Genomic DNA, 22,870 nt, shown 5'->3' with positions numbered 1-22,870 from the left:
TTCCCATGGCGTGGGAGTGCAGCCACATTCCTGCGAGCCCCAACTGCTCCCCGCCTCTCCGACCCATCCGCGTGCCACCAGGGAAGCGCAGAGCTGATGTTTGACAAGAAATGCTGCCAAGGATGCTCAGCGCCACGCTGAGCTTGCTAAACCAGCCAGCTCAGCAACAGGGTGTAAACCATGGTGGGGATGGGGCTGCGGGTGGATGGATTCGACCTTACACCATCACGGGGTCTGACCTGCTTTTGGGGCTGAGCTCTGGGGGTGCACAGAGGGGCTGTCCCAATGGGAAACTCAGCCAAGAGGCTCAGCTCGGTGCATCCAGTCCCCCTCCCTACCCAAATGCAAATGCATCTCTTGTGTTCTGCACGTTTGTGGCTTCAGCAGAGAGGGAGAAGGCTGCTCCTGCCCAGCTGTGGTGGGAAGCACATGGCAGCCAGCATTTCTCCGGAGGATGCTGTACTTCAAAGGCTCAGGGACGTGTCTCCGTTGCCTGGGGCTGCACCAGCCCACGGCTGGGTGGAAGATGCTGTGTCAGCAGCTGGAGTGGGGAGACAAGCCATGCTGAGCAAGGGATGCCAGCTGGGGTCAGCCCCACAGCCCCCACCCAACCTTTGCTCCCCAGAGCATCCCCTACTACACAGTGCCCCAGGAACCCACCCAGGACCGCAGCATTTCTCTCACCCCTCACCTGCAAGCACCCATACGTGTCATTTGGAGAACATTGCCTCTCCTTTGCCAAGTGTTTTGGGCTTGCTGCATGGCCTACTTGCATGCCCTGTGCTGTGCATTGCACACCATCCCAGGCCCAAACTCAGCCCCTTGTCTGAGCTGCACCACCAAGAAGTGCCCCCCTGTAGAGGCAGCATCCCCTTGAATGAACCTAACAAATGTGTCAGAGTTTAACAGGATGCTGATGTCACTTCAATTTTTTTCTTTTTTCTTTTTCTTTTTTTGTTAGTTTTTTGTCTGTTTTTTGCTCTTCCCCTCTGTAGGAGCCACACATTATGTAAAAAGAAAAAATTCCCACCTTAATGGTGGCTGAATTATTTAAATGGGTCTGTTTGCTAATGTGATTGACTTCAACCAACAGCACAGGTTGAGCTGTAATTATGGGAAAACAATCAAATCTCTATCTTGGGTTCAAACCATACTGGTCCTGCCACTTTTTTCTATTACAGCAGAACCTGTTCAGCAGCTTCAGCTGAGCTGTGCCTCCTTTCTGCTGCTGGGGCAAAGAAACGCAAACCAGTAGAGCAGGTCAGACTGCAAAGAAAAATTATGGCTTATTGTCTGTGCAAGTTCACCCACACTGCTCACTTCTGTCTCCCGTGTCCCAGATGACTGCGCTCAGATCACAGCTTAACTGAGCCTGAGGAGCCCAAGGAGAAACGCAGACCCCCATGTGAGTATTGTACCCACGCTGATTTTTATCTGACTCTTAGCACCTGGCACAGGGAGCTGGGAGGGAGCTGGGGAATGGCCCCAAAACAGCACATCAGTGCTTTGGGGAGCGCTGTCACTCAATACCGGCAGCCCATGGGCAGTGTCTCAGGTTTGCTTGCTCTGCTGTCACCTTTCTGAGCTCACGGAGGCGACTGGGATTTTTCCAGCAGCCGGGGAGCCGCAGGCGTGTTGCAAAGCACCTCTGCTTCTTTGGAGAGCAGGGAGCCGGTCTGCTGGGGACCTTTCCTCTAACAAAACCTCTGCTCTGGCATTGTCCATCTGAGCAGGAAAGGTAATGAGGTGTCACTGGGATTGGAAATGCAAAGAAATGGCAGTCAGCTGTCGCTCAGGCTGAGTGCGATAGCTGCACAAGGATCAGAGAAGGCTGTGGGAGTTGGGGTGTGTATGTCGGGAGTCCGGTCACGTTTACATCTAAAGAACAGGGACTGGAGGCAGGGAGCATCAAAGCTCTCAGTGAGCAAATACCCAGGGCTGAGGCAGAGCCCTGTCCTCAGTCGCACCGGGATGTGCTGTGGGAGCACGAGGCAATCAGCAGTGCCCATCCCAGGCAGGTGGCACTGCTGCCCCGGGTTCACCCCCAGTTCTGTACAGCATCTCATGCACTCAGAAGTAAATAGCTCCCAATATCAGATTCACTTCCTATCCTGATTTTCTTACCCTAAATCAATGATATTTCTATTGCTGGGAATACACAGCAGCCTCCAGGCTTTTGTGCTCTCTCTGCTCTCCTCTACCTTACATCCAGGCTAAGGGAAGGGATAGGGATACCGGGGCGAGGAAGGGGGGTGGAGGGGGAGCAATGTGCTGTGTCCATTGTCTGCTCCTCATCCCCTCTGCTGCATTGGTCCTGTGATGGGGAATGCCCTGGGGGTAATGCCCTGATGGGTAATGCTTTCTTAAGGCACTGAAAGCACACATCCTTCAGAATGCTTTGGTGGGGGACACCAGTTCACAGTATTGCTTTAAAATTCAGCCTGGGCAAAGTGTCCCCATCACCAATGTGTCACCAAGTGTTTGGGAAAAGCAGAGATGCCTCAACCCATAAAAAGGCCTGGCTGAGGCTGTCCTGCTTCTAGACGGCACTGTGTGGGGCTGAGTGGTGAGTAGGGACCTGGCCATAATGCCAGAGCTGTGCTGCGAGTCACAGATTTGTGCCATCGTTGCCTTGGAAGAACCATGTGGGATATGAAGGGGAATCCAAAGCACAAATTATTCCAAGGCTGTGAGTGTAGTTCGTGTAGAGCAGACCCCTACAAATGGCCCCTTGCAGCCCTCCTTGTCACAAGTCAGGCAGCCAATTCCCCATCAGAACATCCCCACCAGTAAGGAGTTTCTGAGACATTCCCTTGAAAATCTCCATTTGGGCATCTCCAACTGCAGGGGGTTCTGGAGCATCCCCATAGGGCTTCTGCCTTGGGGGAACCCCATCAGCAGGGGCTCCTTGGCAACTTATTGGAGCATCCCTATTCTCAGGGATCCCAGAGCCAGACCCAGAACATGAGGCCCCACAAGCTCCTGGGGCAGAATCCCCTCAGCTCCACCAGCACCTGTTTGCAGGTGTTTTCCTTTTATAAATAGCATTGAGGGGAAAAATGGATTTAGTTAAGAACTTCATTATTACCCACATCATGTCCAGCAGAGGGAAATTTACCCTTTTCTTTCGCATTGAACTGACACGGAATGCTCGTGCACACTGTGCCACAGCAGATGCAGAGGTGCCAGTTTATGTGAGTGTGGTTAGGATGGATTTTCATGCCCGAGGTGCTCCGGGTGCCATGCACAACATCCATTCATCTATCCCCAGCCCTCCCCAGCTCTGCTCCCACCCGCTGTGCCCAGATGGGGGCTTTGGGCAGGGAGAAGCTGTGAAAGCGTTGGATGTTCGGGTGCTTTGGGTGCACCTCTGCTCCCAACAGAGCCTTGAGCTATTCCCTGAGCCTCACCACTTCTCAATTAAAACACCTGAAAAATGCAATAATGTTTTATTACCCGCTTCCTAGAGCATTCTGAGGTGTTAATTAAGTGATGTTTATAGAAGCAGTGGTTATCCCGAGATGCACGGGCAGATAAGGGACTCTTTTAAACTATCTTTTGAATCCTTGCTCAGGCTCCCCGAGCTGCTCGTGCCTCTGCCCAAATCCCACCATGCTCCAGGCAACACCATGGCACAGCTGCAGGGCCTGAGTGTGTGTCCAGGTGGGGGATTTGGGGAAATAATCATATAATAGGGGAAAATCCCCAGCACTTTGGTGATTGCCACAGGTGTGAGAGAAAGAAGGAGTATCCCCCCCATAGGCCAAGGGCCCTACAGATTTTCCATGACTGATGAGGCAGTTTTTGTGAGTATAAATTAATTTATTTGTAAAATTAGACTGCTGGCCAAGAAAAAATAGTCTGGCTAATGAAGGCAGTGCTGCCCAGCAGTCACACAGCAAAAACTGTATTGCATAAACCTAGGCTGAAGCTGAACCTCTCCAGTACTGCTGATGAGGAAATACCTGATTGTAAATCCATTAAGCTGAGCTGATCTGATATTGTCAGAACTTCAGAGTCTTGAATTTATTTATTTTTGAATGACTTAAGCTCATTTAGCCAAAGAGCTGCTTCATTCTTTCGAAACAGGCAATGCTGCTCAAGCCCATCACTTCCCAAACCCCATAGCAGGGGATGAGAAATCATCCCCCCAGCCATGGGTATGGAGAGCAAGCGTCAGCCTTGGCTCTCTTTGCAAAGCAGCCAGATATGGGAGCTGGCCCCAGCACAGGGCTCTGCAAACAGAGGGCACCCATGACTCTGAGATACACATGGCCCCATGCCACCAGCACACCGAGGAGCTGCTCCTGGCCCCGCAGCATCCAGCACCATGTTGTGTAAATTATGGTGACAGTTCTGAGAAGGGCTCAGGGCTGTAAGTGAAAACCCTGTCACAGGGATTCTGTGATCTAATCTTCAGTGACGAATCTTTCTCAATAAATGCTCCAGAGTGGGTCGGAGGAGTGAGGGGATGTGGATTCTCAGCTGAGCTGGTCCATGTAGAGTAAGAAGGGGGGAAATTGAACTCCTCAAGAGCTTGGGGAGTCTGTGGGGCTGATCTGCATGGGAAGAGGCCAAATTCTGGGTACAAAGGAGAGGCAGACAAGCTCATACGGTGTCTCATAGTAACTGTCATTGCATGCACATCAGAGACCAAAACTCTTCTCCAGGTTTGCTGCAATGGCAGTCCCATTTGCAGGCCCCTTTTGCAGACAGGGATGGATGCTAGCATCTCAAAAAAAGCAGGAAAAATCTCTGTAGCTTTTTTCATCCAAAGCCTCAGGATCAAATCCTCAGGCAGGCACATCCACTGCTGATTCAGGAGCACTGAGAAAAAGACCAAGACAGAGTCCCAGACCTGCTGCAGCTGCATGAGGGGAGCAGGGCTGCTGCCTACACCCCAGCCAAAATTACAGCCCGGATCCTGACCCACCAGGCTCTGCCCACAGTGCTGACTCACAGCAGCTGCCTGCTGCCTGCACTGTTGCTGGGGCTCGGAGCCGGCTCCCCCCACATCCCAGCCCAGGTATCTCCTTCCTGGCACATCCCAGCCTCAGCCCTGAATGCCATAGATGGGGATGGTGACAGTGAAATAGGGCAGTGTGAGTAGGGGCTGATCCAGCACAGGAAGGCCAGAATGGAGCCCACACCATGACACATGCTCAGCTTCCAGGTGCAAAGCCATCCCATCCCTCAGCACTTCAAAGCCTTCCCACCGGCACCCCACCAGGCAGCGGTGAATCTCCCCATCTCCCCCTCACCCCAAATTCAGGACTCAGCAACCCCAAGAAGCTGCCAGCTGCACAGATGGTGTCCTTGTTAACATCTTTTCATCGGGTTTTGGTCGGAGATGAGCCGGGTATTATTTCACCTGCTCATTGTTAAGCGGTGGTTTTTGAGGTTGAGCAGAAGAGATCAGTTCCCAATCCCATTTCACGGTGGCTGATCCCGAGCAGCCTGTTGGCTGTGCGAGCTGCAACAAGCTGTGTGTGCTCGGGAGACATCACCCACTGCTGGCACAGGCTGCTTTCTGCCCACAGAAGGGGCAGCAATGTTTTTCTCTTACATTTTTATGCTCAAAAGGCAAGGGCAGCTGCTCAGATGTTCATGTTCTAAGAGCGTGGTTTTGCAGCTGAGTTTGTGATCTATGTTTTGGTCTCTGTCATGCTGAGCTGAGCATGGTGAGAGCACACAAGCCCAGCCTGCTGCTTGTGCTCACTGGCGCGTGCCTAATTTCTTTTTAAAATCAGACCCTTTAGGGGAAAGTTTCTCCTTCCAGCTCTGCATGCCCACATCTTGCATATGCAGGCGATCAGGCACACCTCTGCTCTGCATGCAGATAAAGGCACACAGGTGCCGGCAGGGATGGGGAGTGTGCAGCAGCTGCAGAACTCTTCCCATGCCGCTGTGGGGTTTCTGAGTTCTCCCTCTTGTGTGGGATTTGCTGGCCCAGGGCACACACACACAAAGCAAGTGGGGGACCCTCTGCAATGCCCCACAGTAGTATTTGTATATGTGCTGTTCAACAGCATTGCCTGGCCCAGGAGGGATCACAGCTATCTGGGGGACTCAATGTCATGTCCCAATACTGCCTGAGGTTTTGGCTAAGCATTACCATTTTGGAAGGAGAGAGTTTAGATCAATGTCAGCATCCCTGCTGGTAACATCAGAGCTCGTGATCACTGGGGTTAATGCAGATTTTACAACCAGCCACTTGATTTTCAGATTGATGGCTACCTGGTGCCTTTGGGGGTGGACTGAATGATCTCCAGAGGTCCCTTCCAACCCCTACAATTCTGTCACTCACAGCTTACTGAACTGGGGGTACCATGGCTTACTAACGCTCACCCTAACCCCACAGCATCAATGGGGAAACCAAGGCAGGAGCAGGGGGGGCAGAGACCTGAGCCCTCCCCATGGTTCTGAGGGGCCACAGATCTCACTCAGCCTTCACCTCTCCAAGCATCTGGAAAACAAGGCTAATGGTTCTGGTTCTGGTGTCTCCCCAGGTGCGAGGAGGCAGCAGGGCAGCCAGGGCGATGGCAGCTGGGCAGTCGAGCGGTGCGTATCAGACAAGCATTTACATCCAGCCCTACAGCTAAAAAGACTTTTCTCATCACCTGTTCCCAGCAGCATGGGACACGAGTCCTGCCCTCCACATAGAGCCCCACAGTCCCCAAAAGTAGAGGAAAAGCCTGATTTTCATCTGTTGTGGTGTTCCCACTATCCAAGCCAGCACTATTCTAACTTGTCTGTGCTTCCAGCTCTGGGCTGATCCAGGGTGCACTGTTCTGAAAACCCCAGTGATCACACTGCTCTTGTTGCATGTGTGGGTGAGCAAATTATTTTACTTCCTATATTTGGGGAGGTATTTCTCTGTCCTCTTTCTAAGACTTAGCAAAACACCATATCATAAAATCGTAGAACCATTAAGGTTGGAAAAGACCACTAAGATCATCTAGTCCAACCAAATATCCACAAGATAAATTTTTTATTGGACATTTTTTTCTGTTCTAGGCTAAAATCTGAATAATCTGAAAGAAAAGGACATCCTTGCGTGTAACCCAGGAGCACGGCACAGCCCTGAACATGACCACAGAGAGCTTTGCAGAATTCTTGAACAAGCTCAAGGAAATCCATGAAAAAGAAGTCCAAGGTAAGGAGACGTGAGAAGTCTTCTTAACAGCTGGCCAAAGTCCATTCCTTTTTGGTGCTGCCTTGATCTGTTTGGTTTCAAATAACCCTCTGATGGTGTGTTTCCTCTGTCTTATTGGGATATAGCTTTGATACTGAGGGAAAGAGGAAATGGGAAAGACACAGTGGTCTACAAGGAAGAAGCAACAAGAATTCAAAGCCATGTTATGGAAAACCTTAGACAGTTTATTCCTCTTGGGAATTTCCCAGTCATACATCATTAAAGTAAGAACCGTTCAGTTAAGGAAGCAAATGCCAAATCCAATTGCTTTCCTATTAAAACAATTCCCAGTGTCAGCATTATGAACAAAGCAACAGCGCTTTTGGAAGATTCTGGCTTATGAATTCATTTTTGTCTTTGTGATTTCAGGCCACGGGAGAGTTAGAGGAAACTGTTGAGCAATCTAAACCACATGTTTACATCTATTTTGCATAAAATGAATTTGACAAAACGTAACATCTGCAGATCCATCAACGAAAGTGTTCTTGTTGAGCTGTAAATATTCTCCGAGATGCTTTGCAGCCCCCAGAGCTATAAAATACTGCCCACCTGGGGAACGCCTGCTGTAACTAAAAGAACCAGAAACAAAACTGTAACAGACTTTTGGGGGAGGAGGGGAAATGCAAATTCATTAAACAGTGGAAATGCAAAACGTGCTCCCATTCTGTACAGCTTTGCCAGTTATGTCAAACTGCAGTGTCATTTTGTGCGGGATGTGTGTTGGTCTTTCTCAGGTATGTGGTGTGCAAAGCTGAGAAGTTCCTTTCAGGCAGAAGCCAGGTGATTGCTTTTTGTTTCTGAGGTCCTGTGGGATTTGCAATTAGCAGCCAGCTCTCCAGCTCTCCATTTCTGCTCCTTGTTCCAGGTCTGCAAACAAAGCTAACGGAGCTGACGACGGAGAAGTGCCGGTGAGCAGTGCCTGCGGTGTTGATGTCCCAGCAGGTGGAGGGGATGGGTTTTAAGACCTCCAGGTACTTCTGTGCATCACAGAAGTGCCTACAAGTCCTAAGCAGGTGGTTCCCTGTTTTAGAGAGCATCCTTCACCTATTTGGTGGTGCCAAATTTAAGCGTTTTAATCCCAGCAGTGCAATCCCTGGGCTCAGAGCAGAAACCCTTCCCACAGACTAGGCACTGAGGATGAAGCCATAGGTATTGGGAGAAGCCCAGTAACTCTCTTTTCCTGACTCTTTTCTCGCATTAGCGATGCCCAGAGAATTGAAGAGTTGTTTGCTAAAAACCACCAACTAAGGGAACAACAGAAGGTCCTCAAAGAAAATGTAAAAGTGCTGGAAAACAGGTAGGATTTCACGGTCAGCTATTTGGTGTCGCTCACATCTCTGGGTAATGGTGAGGAGTGCACTATACTGCACAGGCACGGTGCCCATTTCCCCATATGGATGCATGGTAACAAGCTCCCAACCATGGGTTTTCATCCAGGCTGCGAGCAGGCCTCTGTGACAGATGCATGGTCACCCAGGAGCTGGCAAAAAAGAAGCAGAATGAATACGAAAATTCCCATTTCCAGAGTCTCCAGCACATCTTCATTCTCAGTAGGTACCGAGGTCTGCTGTAAGCTCAGCTTTGGCTTGTTGGGGCTGTTCTGATACCTGCATAGAGCCACTCAGTGGCTGAACACGCAGGAGTTTGGTGATGGGGAGGAGGGAGGGAGGGAGTGATGGAAGCATGAGGTGCTGAGGAATCACGTCTGACAGCTGCATATGAAGCACTGGAGCTGGGGTTTCAGCCCTCTGTATCTCCAGAAAAAGGAGAGATAAGAGGTCAAGCACCATCCTGCTCCATGCAGCATCCAAAGGCTGTGGCTCTCCTGGTGTCTCTTTGTAGCCAACGAGATGAGCCGCCTGAAGGAGGAGAACAAAATTCTCAAGGAAGAACTGAAGAGGCTCCAGAGCCCAGAGTAAGTGCTCTCTGAATGTCATTCATGGCACAGGGTGCTGGTGTGGCTTCCCTACCACTGAGCAGGGCTACGTCTGGACCTTTGTGTCCACAGGGATAGTTTAGCATCTGATTCCCATGGGTTCCTGTAGATGTTCAGACAACAAAATACTTGTAAATGTCCAAGTCCTCATTGAGCTTTGCTCATTCCCCTCTTCACATGCACCCAATAGCTGAGTCTTTGGGAACATGGGGATCCAGTGATAACAAGGGAAAGACCTGCTCCAGCAGGTTAATGCTGAAAACCAAGGAACCTGCCAGGCAGGCTGATGCATACAAATCAGCTCATTCCTCAAGGGCTTAAAGTCCAGAGGAATTAGCACCGAGGGATTAGTTTAGAAATGTGTTTTCTTTGGAGTTCAGAAGCACCACCTGCTTAAAGAGAAACTCACTTCTATCCTCTGATGCTCTCCAAGGTCTGAGCAGTTTGGGAGTTGCTGATCCTGTTGGGTTTGCTAAGCATCGAGCTCTGCTCTTCCCTGGGCTGTTGCATTAGAAGGTTCCAACCAAACACCAAACACTTGTCTTGGCATCAAGGTCTGGTCAAGACCTGATCGATGACCAAAGTGTGGGGCTCAGACTATAAGCAGCTCCCTCCAAAGGACACACCATCTCAAAATGGTGACAGTGGGAGCTCTGAATCCAGCCCTACACCAGACAGGGATGTACAGATCACAGAGCTTTTGCAACTGCTGCAGTGGGGTTTTGTCTTACCCAACTTTGTGGCTTCCCATGACATTACCCATGGGCAGGTGGGGAAATCAAACCTTCAGCTGTCATGCTGGCTCTGTCTCATGCTGCAGACTGCAGCCAAGCCAGTGATAACCTGAAAGGGAGGGAGGTGATGCTGAAGATCCGGTCTATCCACACAATATATAAATATGTATATTTACACATCAGGTTCAGTAAATCAAAGCTGCTGGTACAGGGGCTCTCAAACTGATGATTCCCTTCTCCTGCCCTTTCCCATCCCTCTGTGTCTTTTTGCTCTCTGTAGGGACAGGATCAAGTACCCAGGAGCCATCTCCAGGGAGCACAGCTCCACTCCCAGCTCCCCACTGCCATTACTGTCCCCCACTAGCAGGAACACCAGCGCCGAGAGAGTGGCTCTTGGAGCAGCAGAAGACTCCCAGCACGGTGTGCCAGGCCTCGAGCTGGGGGAAGGTGGGTGCTGTGGTTCAACCACCCCTCCGGGGTCCTGGAGATGAGACAGAGTGGCTGAGCCATGGGGCAGAACTACTCAAGGAATGGGCCTGGAGAGCATAGAACAAGCTGCTGGCAGCTCAGATGGATGCTCTCATGGAATAGGGACAAATATGCTGTTCTGCTTTGTGCAAACAGTAGCTGCGGGTGTTTGGGTGCTCTTGCTCTAAGACAGGTTCTGTGCAGGCATGCAACCACCACCCATATGGTGCAGAGACCATATGTTTGCCTCTGTGCCAGTTATGCATGCAGTGAAGAGTCCATTCATTCACATACTTGCTAGAACCAGAAGGAAATTTCAGTTCAGGGGGACCATCCCAGAGGCTGGTTTTGTCTTTTTTTTTTGCAGAGAAGACCACAGGACAGAGAAGCTCTCCTAGCAGCAGGGTTTCCCCAAGCACTATCCTCCAAGAAGCCAGCCTGGCAGAAATGGTGAGTTGACAGAGGGAGTCCAGGGCTGCCCCCCATCTGCATTAGGTGAGGAGGGGTTGAAACGGATGGAGAATGAGTAGGAAATACTTAAGAGGGTAAAATAACTACCTAGAATTGGGCAGAATGCTGTTGCCAGGGATGAGGAGGAAAATGCCCCAATGATAGGTGCATGCTTTGCAGGAATTGCCACTATCTGCTAGCAAATCCTTTAGATTTTATCACAGGCTTTTGTTCCTTTTTATAGGAGAGTACATCTTCAGTTTGCCCTTCATGACAACACACCTAGCACCCCTGAGTCCCCTTCCCAACACACTGGCTCCTCTCTTGCTGAGAAAATCTTTCTCATGAGAAGATCATATCAACTCATGTATTAGTGCAGCTTATTCTAAGTGATAATCAGGAACAAGAGGCTGCAGCACTGTGAACGATGGCAAAGCCTGGAGAGCATGTGAATGGTGGAGATTTTGGATATACACAATACAAATGCAGCACAGCAGACCTGCCCAAGAGCATCGCAGATATCTCTCCATCTGCAGCAGAATGAACAGTGCCGTTTGCATACGAACTGGCATTCACTGGTTGCCATTTTGTGTATAGATACAAGCCAGCCATGCCTTTGAAGCACAGAGCATGTGTCAGCTGAGGGATGCTGAGTGATATGATGATTTTGGGCACTGGGAAATGAGGCTGCAGGACCTGGAGCCCTGCTCTCACCATGGGAACCCAAGCCCACATACACACCCACACAGCCGCTTCTGTTTTGGCACAGCCTTTGCTTAGCTGAACTCTGCAGAAAACCTGAAGGAGTGGGTGAAGTGAGGTTTTGGTGAGGCTGCAGGCAGGCTACAAGGATAATTAATGTGGGGATCACAGGAAGGATTGGTGACATCTCTGTTAAGCAGGGAGAAGTCAAGTCAGAACTCGTGGTGAGCCTTCCGCAGCAGATGGGATTGCGATGTCCTGGTTTCATTGCTGGGTCTCTGCTGGAAATGCACCCCCAAAGAAATACCAGCAGCATGGATTGAAGCCCAGAGCCCTGAGCAATGGTTGGGGAATTTGCAGGGTCTTATCTTGGTTAAGCCGCTGACTTGAGACAAGGGATGTGGGATCCTTGGCCACAAATCAGTGCAGCCAGAAATTAAAGAATATCGAGGAAAACACAAAGGGAAGCTTTCCTGGGAAAGCCAAAACAATTAAGATTCAGCCACTGATTGGAATTATATCAAATCACTTCTTACCACCTCTGAGCTGGGAACTGTTGTAAAAGCTGATGGGGAGTCATTGGTACGGAACAGCAGGAGCAGTTTCTGTTAACACAGGCGAGGAGTTGGGTCTGCACCCAGCACAGCTCCCAGAGCGACACACTGCTCTCAGAGCCCCAGCACGCATCCCAGTGCCTGACCCGAGTTTTCCTTGCAGGCATCCCAGAGGATTGCCAACCAGCTGCACGGCACCATCGCCTTGGTGAGGCACAGCCTGGAGAAAAGTCCCTCGAGGGCTGCAGTGTCCCCACCGGCCAGGAAGACCCCTCTGCCACCGGAGCAGGAACGCAGCCCCAGTCTGGAGCCGTGAGTCCTCTGCTTGTGCCCCTTGCAGTAGCAGGACCCCATAAGGCAGCTCCTAAATTGTGATCCCTATTTGTCCACCTTCTTGTCCATACTTCTCACAATGGCCACAGCCTCAGTGAACAGGGGAGGGTCTCCCAGTTGAGAAAAATGACTGGAATCCAACTCAACCAGTCCGGTCTCGTGTTACTTCACCTTCAGATAGAGCCAGGTGCCTGTCCCCAGCCTGCAGAGTAAGGACCTGGCTGAGCAGGAGGCAGCAGTCCGTGCTGCTCCTTATCTATTCTAATGGGCTTTTATGCAGGGCTCAGCGATTCCCAGGGCTTCTCCTCCCCATTGATTTGGGAAGCACAAGAAGCTGTTTGGCTGCAGACTGCCAGCTGCCCACAGTGGGAGGGAACTGCTCACATACAGGGCGCTTGCCAAGTGATGAGCAACATCAGGGACTCGGTTTGCATGGGCAGGTTCACTCATGGTGCTGTCTCCTTGGCACTGCTGAGAGATCTGCTCAGGAGTGAGGCTGGGGATTGCTCCTCTGTCATCAGGTCCCCCAAGCCACTGGGAGAGTCTGGGGACAGATATGCTGGGAGGCAGGGGGCCTCTGGATGCACGATCTGGCTTGGCCGGTGGCTTCCAGGACAAGAGGTAGTGGCTGTAATTTGCTCCAGGAGTAATCCAGGTTGAATACTAGAAACAATTTCTTCTCCAAAAGAGTGGTGAGGCACAGGCTGCCCAGGAAGTGTTCAGGAACCATGGAGATGTGGCACTGATGGATATGGTCAGAGGGCATGGTGGGGTAGATTGGGGTTCGACTTGGGGATCTTAAAGCCCTTTCCAGCCTTAAGGATTCTGTAATTCTGTGATTCTCAGCAGCAGTAAATGGTCACCACATCCCCACCACCACCTGCAGGAGCTGGAAAATCATGAAGGTTCTCCCCAAAATATGATTTCTTTCCCATATCTTTTAGTTACTTAACAACAACCAAGCCAATCTCCCCCAAGACTGCTTCATCCTACGAAAGCCTAAAGCTGACTGCCCGCAAAGAGCAGCTCTGCCTCCTCAACAAGCACCTCGCCCTGCACCAGCTGGGGCTGGCAAGTGGTTGCGTTCCATCCGATGGGGACAGCAGCTTCCACAGCCGTTTGCTCAGGGCCACAGAAGATGGTGGCAGGACAAGGCCACGTGATGACTGGGATGACAGAGCTGCCCTGCTGAAGCTCCCTGCAGCTGTGGTGTATGTGAGGGACCAGCACCTGGAGGGGAAGCTGCACCTCCTCAAGCACCGTGAACGGCTGCAACATCTGGAGCAGCAGCAAAGCCATCGGGCCAGGGTGGATGGGGAGCCCAAAGCTGTGCCCAAGGAGCGGCCACTGTCCCCGTGCCTGAGCATCGCAGTGGGATGCAAGGAGGAGAGGATGGAGGATGCTGCAGATGGGAAAGTGGAGAGGGTGCTCTGGTTGAGCCGGGATGGCTCTGAGCACCGAGGAAAGGTGGAAGCATTGAGGGACTATGGTACGGATGCCCCACTGGACCTGTCAGACACTGGGCGTGGGAGGGGAATGGGATGGATCAAGCACCAGGAGGCCACCAGTCCACGTCCAAGCTCAGGGGACAGCCCTATGCGTGGCTCCTGCAGAAGACATGGGGTGGAGAGGGACAGCTCACAGCCCCACAGCCGCTGGCATGATGCTGCCCAGACACAGGTCACAGGGAAGCCTGGTGCCATCAAGGAGGAGGAGGAGGAGGAGGAAGAGGAGGCAGCTATGGTGAGTACAGCTCAGGATGGCATCACACCAACCCCTTCCCTCGTGTTGGAATTCTGGTGCTCAGTGCCAGTGTCATTACAATCACAATTAATGTCCCATGCTGAAATGGCCTGGGAACAGGGGGTTTTGTCACATGTTTGGCAATGGTGTTTTTCACTCAGCTCAGAGGAAAGATGTGCACTAGCATCTGCACCCCATTCCCACTGGTTTGGGTAGAGACGATGCTCATCCCAGCACTTGTCACGGTCACTGAGATGGGACTGGGGATGGCCCTTTTCTCCCACATTTGAAGGCAGTGGTTCTACTTACATTACTTATGGGATTTCTGCACTCACTGCCCTTTACAGCTGGCTCTCTCCCGGGTGCATCCTATAAACAAGTCACCACCAAGCAACACAGAGACTCCTCCAGAGCCAAGGGTGAGACTGGTAGCCAGTGCACAGGAGGAAGAACCAGGTAAAGAGCCTCGGGCAAGCCTGACATCTGAGAAAGCAAATGCCAAAGGTGCGTTTTGGTGTGTGTGTGAAGGCAACCTGCAGTGGGAAATAACTCTTGCAAACACCTGCAGTGCCTGCTGACCACAACAGGTGCTCCCCATCCTTCCAAATTGCTCTTGAGCAAAGGGGGAGGGATGCTGTTACCTACATTCTTGCTTTTTCCCCACCCCAACCCCTACAAAGACTTTTTCCATCCCTCAACTGAGCTGTGCCCTCTGGCTGGGGTGCTCCCTCTTGCTGATGGCTGTGGGGCAGGGCTGGGTTTGCTGGTGGGGGGAAGCAGCAGCCATGGGGAGCACAGTGGGCAACACGTCTGTGTGGAGCTGCTCCTTACCAGCCCTACTGGCTTGGCCAGAATGTTGAGTTCACCTGGATTAGTTGGTCTGGGCGTGTCGGAGTGGTTTGGGAACACTGGGAGCGGGATTTTGCACAGTGGAAAAAAAAAAAAAAAAAAAAAAAAGGGGGGGGGGGGGAGAAGGGAGGGAAGCCCTGTGTGATTTACATGTTAAGGAGATATCATCATAGCAGAAGAATTTCAGCTGATTACATTCTGGGTGTGGGAAAACACAGAACTTTCTTCAGTTCTCACCTGAAGGCTGACACAAAGCCCAGGAAGAAGCACACAGATACTTCCTGTGCTTTCTAGTGGACCTTTAACCCCTGGAAGGACAGCGTGAGGATGGGGTTGGGTTCTAGGCATGCTAAGGGTGCTGGGCAGGGATGAGGACACAGCTCCAACCCTGTTGGTACAAGGAGTGTGCAGGTGGGATAATGTTGGGTTCTGGCCCCATGCAGGGGCTAGGTGTGTGCAGACACATGCCAGGAGTTGTGTGGCCCTGGGGCTGTGTGCAGCAAAAGCCTCTTTTGCTGAGCAGGAAAGAGGCTACCCCACATCTCCTGCTGCCAAAGCTGCCAGCCATGACAGAGTGCAGCTTTATTTTAAGAAGAGAGGTAATGGCTGTAAGTTGCACCAGGGGAAGTCCAGGTTGGATGTTAGGAACAGTTTCTTCTTAAAAGAGTGGTGATGCAGCGGCACAGCTGCCCAGGGAGGTGGTGGGATCACCAGCCCTGGGGTGTTCAGGAACTGTGGAAATGTGGCACTGAGGGATGTGGACAGTGGGTACAGTGGGGTTGGCTGGGGTTGGGCTTGGGGATCTTGGAGTTCTTTTCCAATCTCAATGATTCTGTGATTCTATGAATGCAGACACCTCATAATGAAGGCTCTCCAAGCCTGGTCCTGTGGCTCTGTATCATATCCATGTGCTTGTTGTTCCCTGTGCCAACCAAAAACCCTTAATTTCTTGTTTCCTTAGATGATGATGATGATGATGAGTCCACAAAGCAGGAATCCGATGAGGCAGATACAACAGACAGCGAGGTTGGTTGGCTTTGGTTTCTTGGGTCAAACAGTGCCTTTGGACCAGGAATTCCTGTTCTGGGAGCACCGGGAGGTGCAGGACGGGTTGTCCCTGCCCAACTCCCTCCAGGAGGTGACAGCTCTTCCTGCATCGGGTGCCAAGACCCATTTCCACACTGTTACCCAACTGGTTGCTGAGGGGTAGATATGTCACTCTTTGTAGATAGGTTTCTGAACATCAACCCTTGTTACAACTCTGTGATGATGGTCACACAGGTCTCTGGCAATTCAGCCAGGCTGTCAGTGCACTGGCAATCACGTATTTTGTAGTTTGATGGCTCATCTCATTGGTGCAGGTGGCTTCTCCCTATGAACATGATGTCATGCAAGAAACCCAGTCAGAAGGGAAATATTTTTGCACCAAAGACAGAGCTCATGCACTGCAGAAGAAGAGGAGAAGAGGACAGGATTCCTGGACAAAAGGTGGGGAAGGAGTTTCTCATTCTATTTCCTGAGGGGCTCCTCCTGTGCAGCACCCGAGGGCTCTGGGCACTTTCCTATTCACGGGAGCTCTGCAAACGAACCCCACCATGCACACGGATGTTTGCCCATCATGACACAGTAGAGTCTTATGGTTCGCTGCAATAAGCCATGCTGGACCATGTTTTTGGCGACAGTATCCCCAGTCAGAGCAGAGCTGTTAATGGAGCTGAATGATTTTTAAGGTTCCTTCCAACTCAAGCCATGCTTGTTGGTCAGAGAGCACCCTGAGCACCTAAGCTAGCAGCTCCACATCCCTCCTGTTTGCTCACCACTTGGGAGGAGCTGGCTGGGGACAGCCAAATTCCCAGCAGCAAGCTGTTGACATTCAGATCAAGGTTTCTGCCAGCTCTGTTGACTTTCCACTGTGGCCTCAGAGCTTTTCCCTGGCTGACAAAGGAATGTGTTGGGCCCACACTTCCTACAGGTGAATGAGCAGAGAGCTGTTCCTGATAAAGATGAGGATAAGCCAGTGTGGCCATCAAGCCTTACGTATGGCCCTGTCACACTCTCTTTTGCTGAGCTTTGCTTTCCCCCTGTGCAGTCCCTGTTTTGGGATTAGGCCACATTGGCCTTGTATGTGCAAATCCATTACTCTGCAGCGAACTCCTGGTCTCATCTTGCTGTTAACAGGCTCCAAGAAAGCAATGAGAGGAAGAAAGAAAGTCAAAGTGGAGCAGTGCTCACTGAGGATGACAGAGGAAGCAGAGAGCTGCTTGGCTTCCCACCATGACCCCTCTGAGGAGAGTTAACTGGGTGGTGCAGAGACGCATAGACACTGCAGCTGAAGGAGAAGAGCTCAGATCCAGTATTCCACCAACACCAAGAGAGCAACGGCTGTCCACAAGGACCCATAAGAACTACTTCAGGAGCAGAGCACCCTCAAACCCTCCCTGGGTGCTCCTGGGAGAGGCTCAAGCATGGACCTTCACCTTGGTGCCAGGAAAAGGGACCATGCTCTTTCTCAGGATTTGGTGCTGGGAGGAGGGACCCCAACCTCACTCCCTGTGGCCCAGAACCCAGTGCCCACCTGAGCCCTTCAGGTCCCTTTGTCCCTATGCATCAATTCAATCCTGACCTAGATTTCATACAGGTGTGGATCTTGTTTGAGCTGCAAAGCCCATGGATGTCCTTTCGAGCACATGGGCCAAGCAGGTGGGACAGATTCCCAGTGAGGGAAGGGCCAAGAGCATGAGAAAGGACAGCATGCCTGACGTGTCCGGTGTCTCCAGCAGAGCCAGGTGTGTGATCCTGGCTGTGCCCCACAGCACAGCCCCAGCCCAGCAGCTCATGCTGCCACAGTGGTACTGCAGAGAGCTTGTTTTCATATGGATGAACTGTTCTCATGCAATTTTTCTGAATCATGGCCTTCAGCATCGAGTGATGGAGTGCTGCTGCTTGGGATGGGACATGAAGAGCAGGAGTGAGCAGGGCTTTTCCTTGCACATGTGCAGCAAACAGAGCTGAAACAAAAGTGCCAGAGACAGCACGTGCCCTGTGTGGTTCCTCCCCACAGCCACTTTCTCTGCCTGGCACTGCTCTTACTTTACTGAGGGTTTGTTTGTCCCATTCACATGGGGGGAAGCATGGCAAGCCAAACTCTCAGCCAGACGCACAGCTGGCACAGGCATCATTGTGTTTCCATCTTCTTAGAGCAAGCCAGGTAAAATAAAAATAAATAATAATAAAAAATAAGTATGCATATGTATATTAATAGAGACAATAACGATAACAATAATAATGGTAAAGCAAAAAGACTCGCTGCAGCCAAGCAGGGAGAGAGCAGAGCTCAGCCCCTGGGCCCGGCGCTGAGAGCAGGCAGCCGCGGGCGCGCAGTGCCGCCTGCCGGGCAGAGCCGCTCCGCACTGCGCCCCGCAACGCCTCCCCTGGGCTGCTGGGGTAAAGGGATGGGAAGGAAAGGAGGAGAGGAGATATAAACCTGAAAAAGGTCCCTCTGCAAGAAGACAGCCTTAGACCAGGACAACCGAAGGAGGGAGGGAACTTTTATGCAACTATAAAATAATCCCCTCCCTATGATGATCCCTTGATAAGCAGAAGTGCTGCCAAGAGAAACAAATGCACCAATTTCTTTTTTTTTTTTCTTTGCAGTGTGTTGCACAGAATTCACCTTCTCTTATTGCAACTTTATTATTATTATTATTATTTTGTGTTGCCTCTTGCCTTTTTCCAGCAGGCATCTTCAGCCAGTGCCCCCATACCTCCATGCAATAGGTATTCCAGGAGTTTGGAAGTGACAGTTCTTTCATAATTAGGACAATCCCATCACTATAAAAACAAACAAATCATGTTGTGTGGGGTTGTTTGTTTGTTTGTTTGTTTGTTTTTCTTTTCCTGAATCAAAGCACATTGCTGGGGGGAAATCATACTTCACACACCACAATCCATCCAGCCCTGTAATGCTGCCCTCACCCAGCCCCTGCATGCTGACATCCACCACCATTCTGCAGGGCCATGGGTAACTGCTGGAGTCCATCAGTGCCTGTAGTTCTGCTGCCAGTCTCTTGCTCATGTGATTCCTGACAGATAAATGCAAGTATTGGTTTGGTGATGTCCAGGCAGGCTGAGGCTTGAGCTTGTTCTGCTATAAGGAAGGAACCTCTGAGCACAGCACTGCCTTGTGCAATGACCCAAAATCCACCCACGATGAACGTGTGAGTTATGTTCCTTGGAGCAAAAAAGCAGAAGAGAGGCTGTCCCAAAACCAGCTCAGTCCTTCCAAAGGGCTGGCAGCCCATCTTGGTTTTGTTTGAACAAATCATAGATCTTCTGCCATCCGTAGATGTGCATGCAGGTGGCATGCCTGTGCCCATGAGCTGCTTTCCCAGAGGACCAGATTGGGAAAGCAGCTTGGTTGCAATTCACCCATTGGCTGCGGCTGAAATTGTGCAAATCTGAAAGAGCAACAGGGTAAGTGTTGCTGTTCCCTTTTAGCCCATCAGAAACAGCACGGCTGGCTGTCTTGCTGCCTGTCACGCAAAACATTACCGATTGCGGACCACTCCAAGCTTTTTTGCTTGCTGATCCTTAAGCATTTGTAGATGCTGAATCATTCTCCCAGCACTGTTGGCTGCTCTCAGCCCGCAGACCTGGGGGATGCACAGCAGCCCCTTGTCCTCAATGCATCAGCCTCCCACTGACTCAGCAGCAAAGTGACATTTCCAGCTACCGGTTTGTAAAGTGCTTTAAGAAATATGTTTGCGCAAGCCTCGATGTGAATATAAATCTCCACCTCAGGGGAAAAAAAATGCCACCACACAAAGGTTCCTCTGTTGCACTGTAACTGAGCTGCTGCTGTGCAGGGAGGCAGCAACGGAGCTGGGAGTGAACAGGGCTATGCTGGGATGCAGGAACTAAAAGCACCAAAAATAGAGAACTGCACACCAGATTTTCCTCCTTCCCTTAAAGCTTTCAGCAGTGTCATTCCCTTTACAGCAGGAGGTATTTTGAAGATATCCTAAGGCTGTTTCTTTTTCATGAGGCTGTCTGCCACCTTCTCTGTAGTGAAATCCCTTTAAATGGGATCTGCTCAGTGATGCCCATTTATAGTGCTGGCTTTGGGAACTCAACTTCACCCCTCCGCTCACCGCAGGAACACTCATTCCAGGAATTGCTGCTCTCTTGCTTAACTCCCGTTTGGGGGATATGAGTGGGATGGACATTTGGGCGAGTGCTTCCCAAGGTCAGATGCACACTGCAGGCATGGTGCGGGCAGCCATGACCCCACAGTTTGCTGATGTAGGACAGCTGCAGTGTTGGGACAAAGCTTAAGGGCAGGACTTGAAGCCATACTCGTTCACATTGGAATGGTACCCTGCAAAAACTTCTGAGGCATAATATATAGGGCTGGAGGAGCTCAGGAGAACGCGTAGTCTCAAATGTAGCTGGAATGGATGTGGTGATTGTGATGGTGATCTCTTTGACTGGCCATGATGGTGATTGGAGAGAATTTCATGAGGATGAGGGGTTCATGGCACAAGGACCTTGGGCTGGAGCTGCTCAGGAGAGGGGATGAGAATCACAGAACCACAGCATCACTGAGGTTGGAAAAGAGCTCTAAGATCCCCCAAGACAAACCCCAGCCCACCCCACCACACTCACCGCCCACATCCCTTAGAGCCACATCTCCACGGCTCCGGAACACCTCCAGGGACAGTGAATCCACCACCTCCCTGGGCAGCTGTGCCACTGCATCACCACTCTTTTGGAGAAAAAATTGGTTCCTAACAGCCAACCTGAGCCTCCCATGGCACAGCTTAAGGCCATCACCTCTCATCCTATCACTGCTAGCTGGGAGCACAGTCTGACCCTCCACCTCAGCCCAACCTCCTTGCAGGGATTTGTCCTGCCTGAGGTCCCCTGGGCTTGGGCTCCACATGGGGGCTGTCACAGTGCTGACCAGGCTGCTGCAGGGCCTGACATTGACGGGTGCAGGATGTGCTGCTGTAACCGTGGGCTTTGGAGAGTATTTCAGCAACTGCCTGTGAGATTAGTGCTGTTTTCAAACCATGCCCCAGTGTTTGGGCTTAGGGACTAAAGCAGCATTTTTCACTGTTTCCCTTTCATTCCCCAGATGGCACAGGCTGGCAGAAGAGAGCACCTGAGCAGCGTGAGACTGCAGAAGAGTTACACTGTGCTCAGGATGGAAAATGTACAAAGATTCCTTGTGCTTCATCTTCGTACGAGCAGCTGTTCCAACTGGAAGGCTGCTCCTCTGGCTCCCAGCCTAAATATATTCCTGACCTGCTTATCTTTGCTTGAGCTCAGGCCATGATTTTGCAAAAACATAACACCCAGCCCACGGATGTACTTTAAATGCTGTCTCATATCAGATGCTCAGGCCAAATCCTGCAGTTCTTGCATGTAGAAAAAAAAGCTCTCAGTGTCTTTGGTACCTCTGTTGCCCACATAATATTGGAATAAGGGCTGGAACAGGGCCTTATTCCAGAGACTCCTGGCTAAGCAGCCATGTATTCACATTGCTCAGGGCATCCAGTAAGGTCCATCTGTTAGTCCAGGAGCAAAGTGAAGTGAGTTATATATTGGAAATTCAAATCAATGCTTTACATCCAAGAAATGATGCTGCTAGTAATTCAGAACCGCCTGCTTTCACCTGGGGCTTGGCAGAAGTTAAGATTCCTGTGTGTTCCAGCTTGGAACTTGGAGCTGTGCAGACACACAGAGACAATCCCGGCCCCTTTCCAAAATAGGATCCCTGTGTTTGCAGCATGCTCAGCCAAAGCAGAGCTTTCCCAGCTGCAGCAATTCCCCATCGCAGGGAGCAGCGATGAGCAGAGATCCCCCTGCCCTGCACCCAGCCCCTGCCTTGTGAGAGCGATGCAGTGAGACCACCCGTCTCTTTTAGCAGCAGATCCATGGAATACAGCACTGTGCCCACTGCAGCCACACACTGTGAGCCCATCAGATGCAGATGAAAGCTCTCAGCACTGCAATACTCAGACCTCTGATTTCAGCTTTGAAGGCATCAGCCCAACAAGCGATGGAGGCCACCTCCATCTTCTCTTCTCTGCTTCACCCCATGCTGACTCCATGGGGGCAATTTGTGTCCTACAGCTGCTTTTGCAAGGAAAGATGAAGAAAAAAAATTGCCTTTTTTTAAATGTATGTATTTGAATCTTGAGTTCTAGAGAACTGTTTTACAGGAAGCCTAGTGAGGTTTCCATGCCCATTTATCCTTTGGCTTATTTCATTAGTCTGCCAGCAGGAAGGATTTTAGTTCCTCTTTACCCTAAATTATTTTTTCACAGCTGTGATATGAGATGGTTCTGCCAAATAATTTTGGCTCAAAATCTGACCTATATGGAATATCACAAGGTACTGAGGATGTTCTTAGGACTTTGAGGGGAGACTTTACACTTCGCTCTCTTATTTTAACAGTCTTTAAATGAGAGCCTACAAGAAAAAAATTATATCTCCCATCTTATTGCTGATGTTATTAAATGCTATAGATACCACGGTAGAAATGTTAATGTACCATTTGTAACAGTAAGCCAAAGTAATCTCATCACACAGTCCTCAGCACCTGTTTGCATCTTACAGGACAGTTTCAGCATTTAATTTGCTACTTAGGGCACACACATCAGTTCATGTCATTGGCTATCATTTGGGTTGCTGGTGTTTTGCTCCCAGCAAAACTCCCAGAGCGCATGTAAGCAGTGCTGCACGATGTCAGCAGCACACACTGACATCCTCCAGGGTTGGCACATGGGGCACAGCCCTTAGGAGTGAGTGCTCGGAGCATCACCTTGGCCAGATGGTGTGCTTATATTGTACAGCATAACCACGGGAGTGGGAGCAGTGTGCCGTGCCGAGCCGTTCCGTG

General features: G+C 50.8%; 1 protein-coding gene across 4 annotated transcripts; it reads left to right on the top strand.

Moving 5' to 3' along the window:
* Positions 1–1,218: 1,218 nt before the first annotated feature.
* Positions 1,219–18,204, top strand: RBBP8NL (RBBP8 N-terminal like). 4 transcript variants are annotated; one of them, XM_010722426.4, is made up of 15 exons: positions 1,219–1,405; positions 6,510–6,561; positions 7,018–7,156; positions 8,061–8,103; positions 8,397–8,492; positions 8,633–8,745; positions 9,038–9,110; positions 10,146–10,312; positions 10,701–10,783; positions 12,203–12,351; positions 13,317–14,115; positions 14,463–14,571; positions 15,926–15,990; positions 16,326–16,452; positions 17,143–18,204. In XM_010722426.4, the coding sequence occupies exons 3-15, from the start codon at positions 7,090–7,092 to the stop codon at positions 17,259–17,261; spliced, it is 2,010 nt and encodes a 669-aa protein (XP_010720728.1). In that variant the 5' UTR covers positions 1,219–1,405; positions 6,510–6,561; positions 7,018–7,089; the 3' UTR covers positions 17,262–18,204. The 4 variants fall into 4 exon arrangements, with proteins under 4 accessions (XP_010720728.1, XP_010720726.1, XP_085097881.1 ...); XM_010722424.4 differs by having other exon boundaries at positions 1,221–1,405; positions 14,463–14,619; XM_085241754.1 differs by lacking the exon at positions 1,219–1,405 and adding an exon at positions 1,630–1,738 and having other exon boundaries at positions 14,463–14,619.
* The last annotated feature ends 4,666 nt before the right edge of the window (positions 18,205–22,870 follow it).

The sequence above is a fragment of the Meleagris gallopavo genome, chromosome 22 (genome assembly GCF_905368555.1).
Source record: "Meleagris gallopavo chromosome 22, MGAL_WU_HG_1.1, whole genome shotgun sequence".
Taxonomy (NCBI): Eukaryota; Metazoa; Chordata; class Aves; order Galliformes; family Phasianidae; genus Meleagris; species Meleagris gallopavo.
This window is presented reverse-complemented; position numbering and strand designations above follow the sequence as displayed.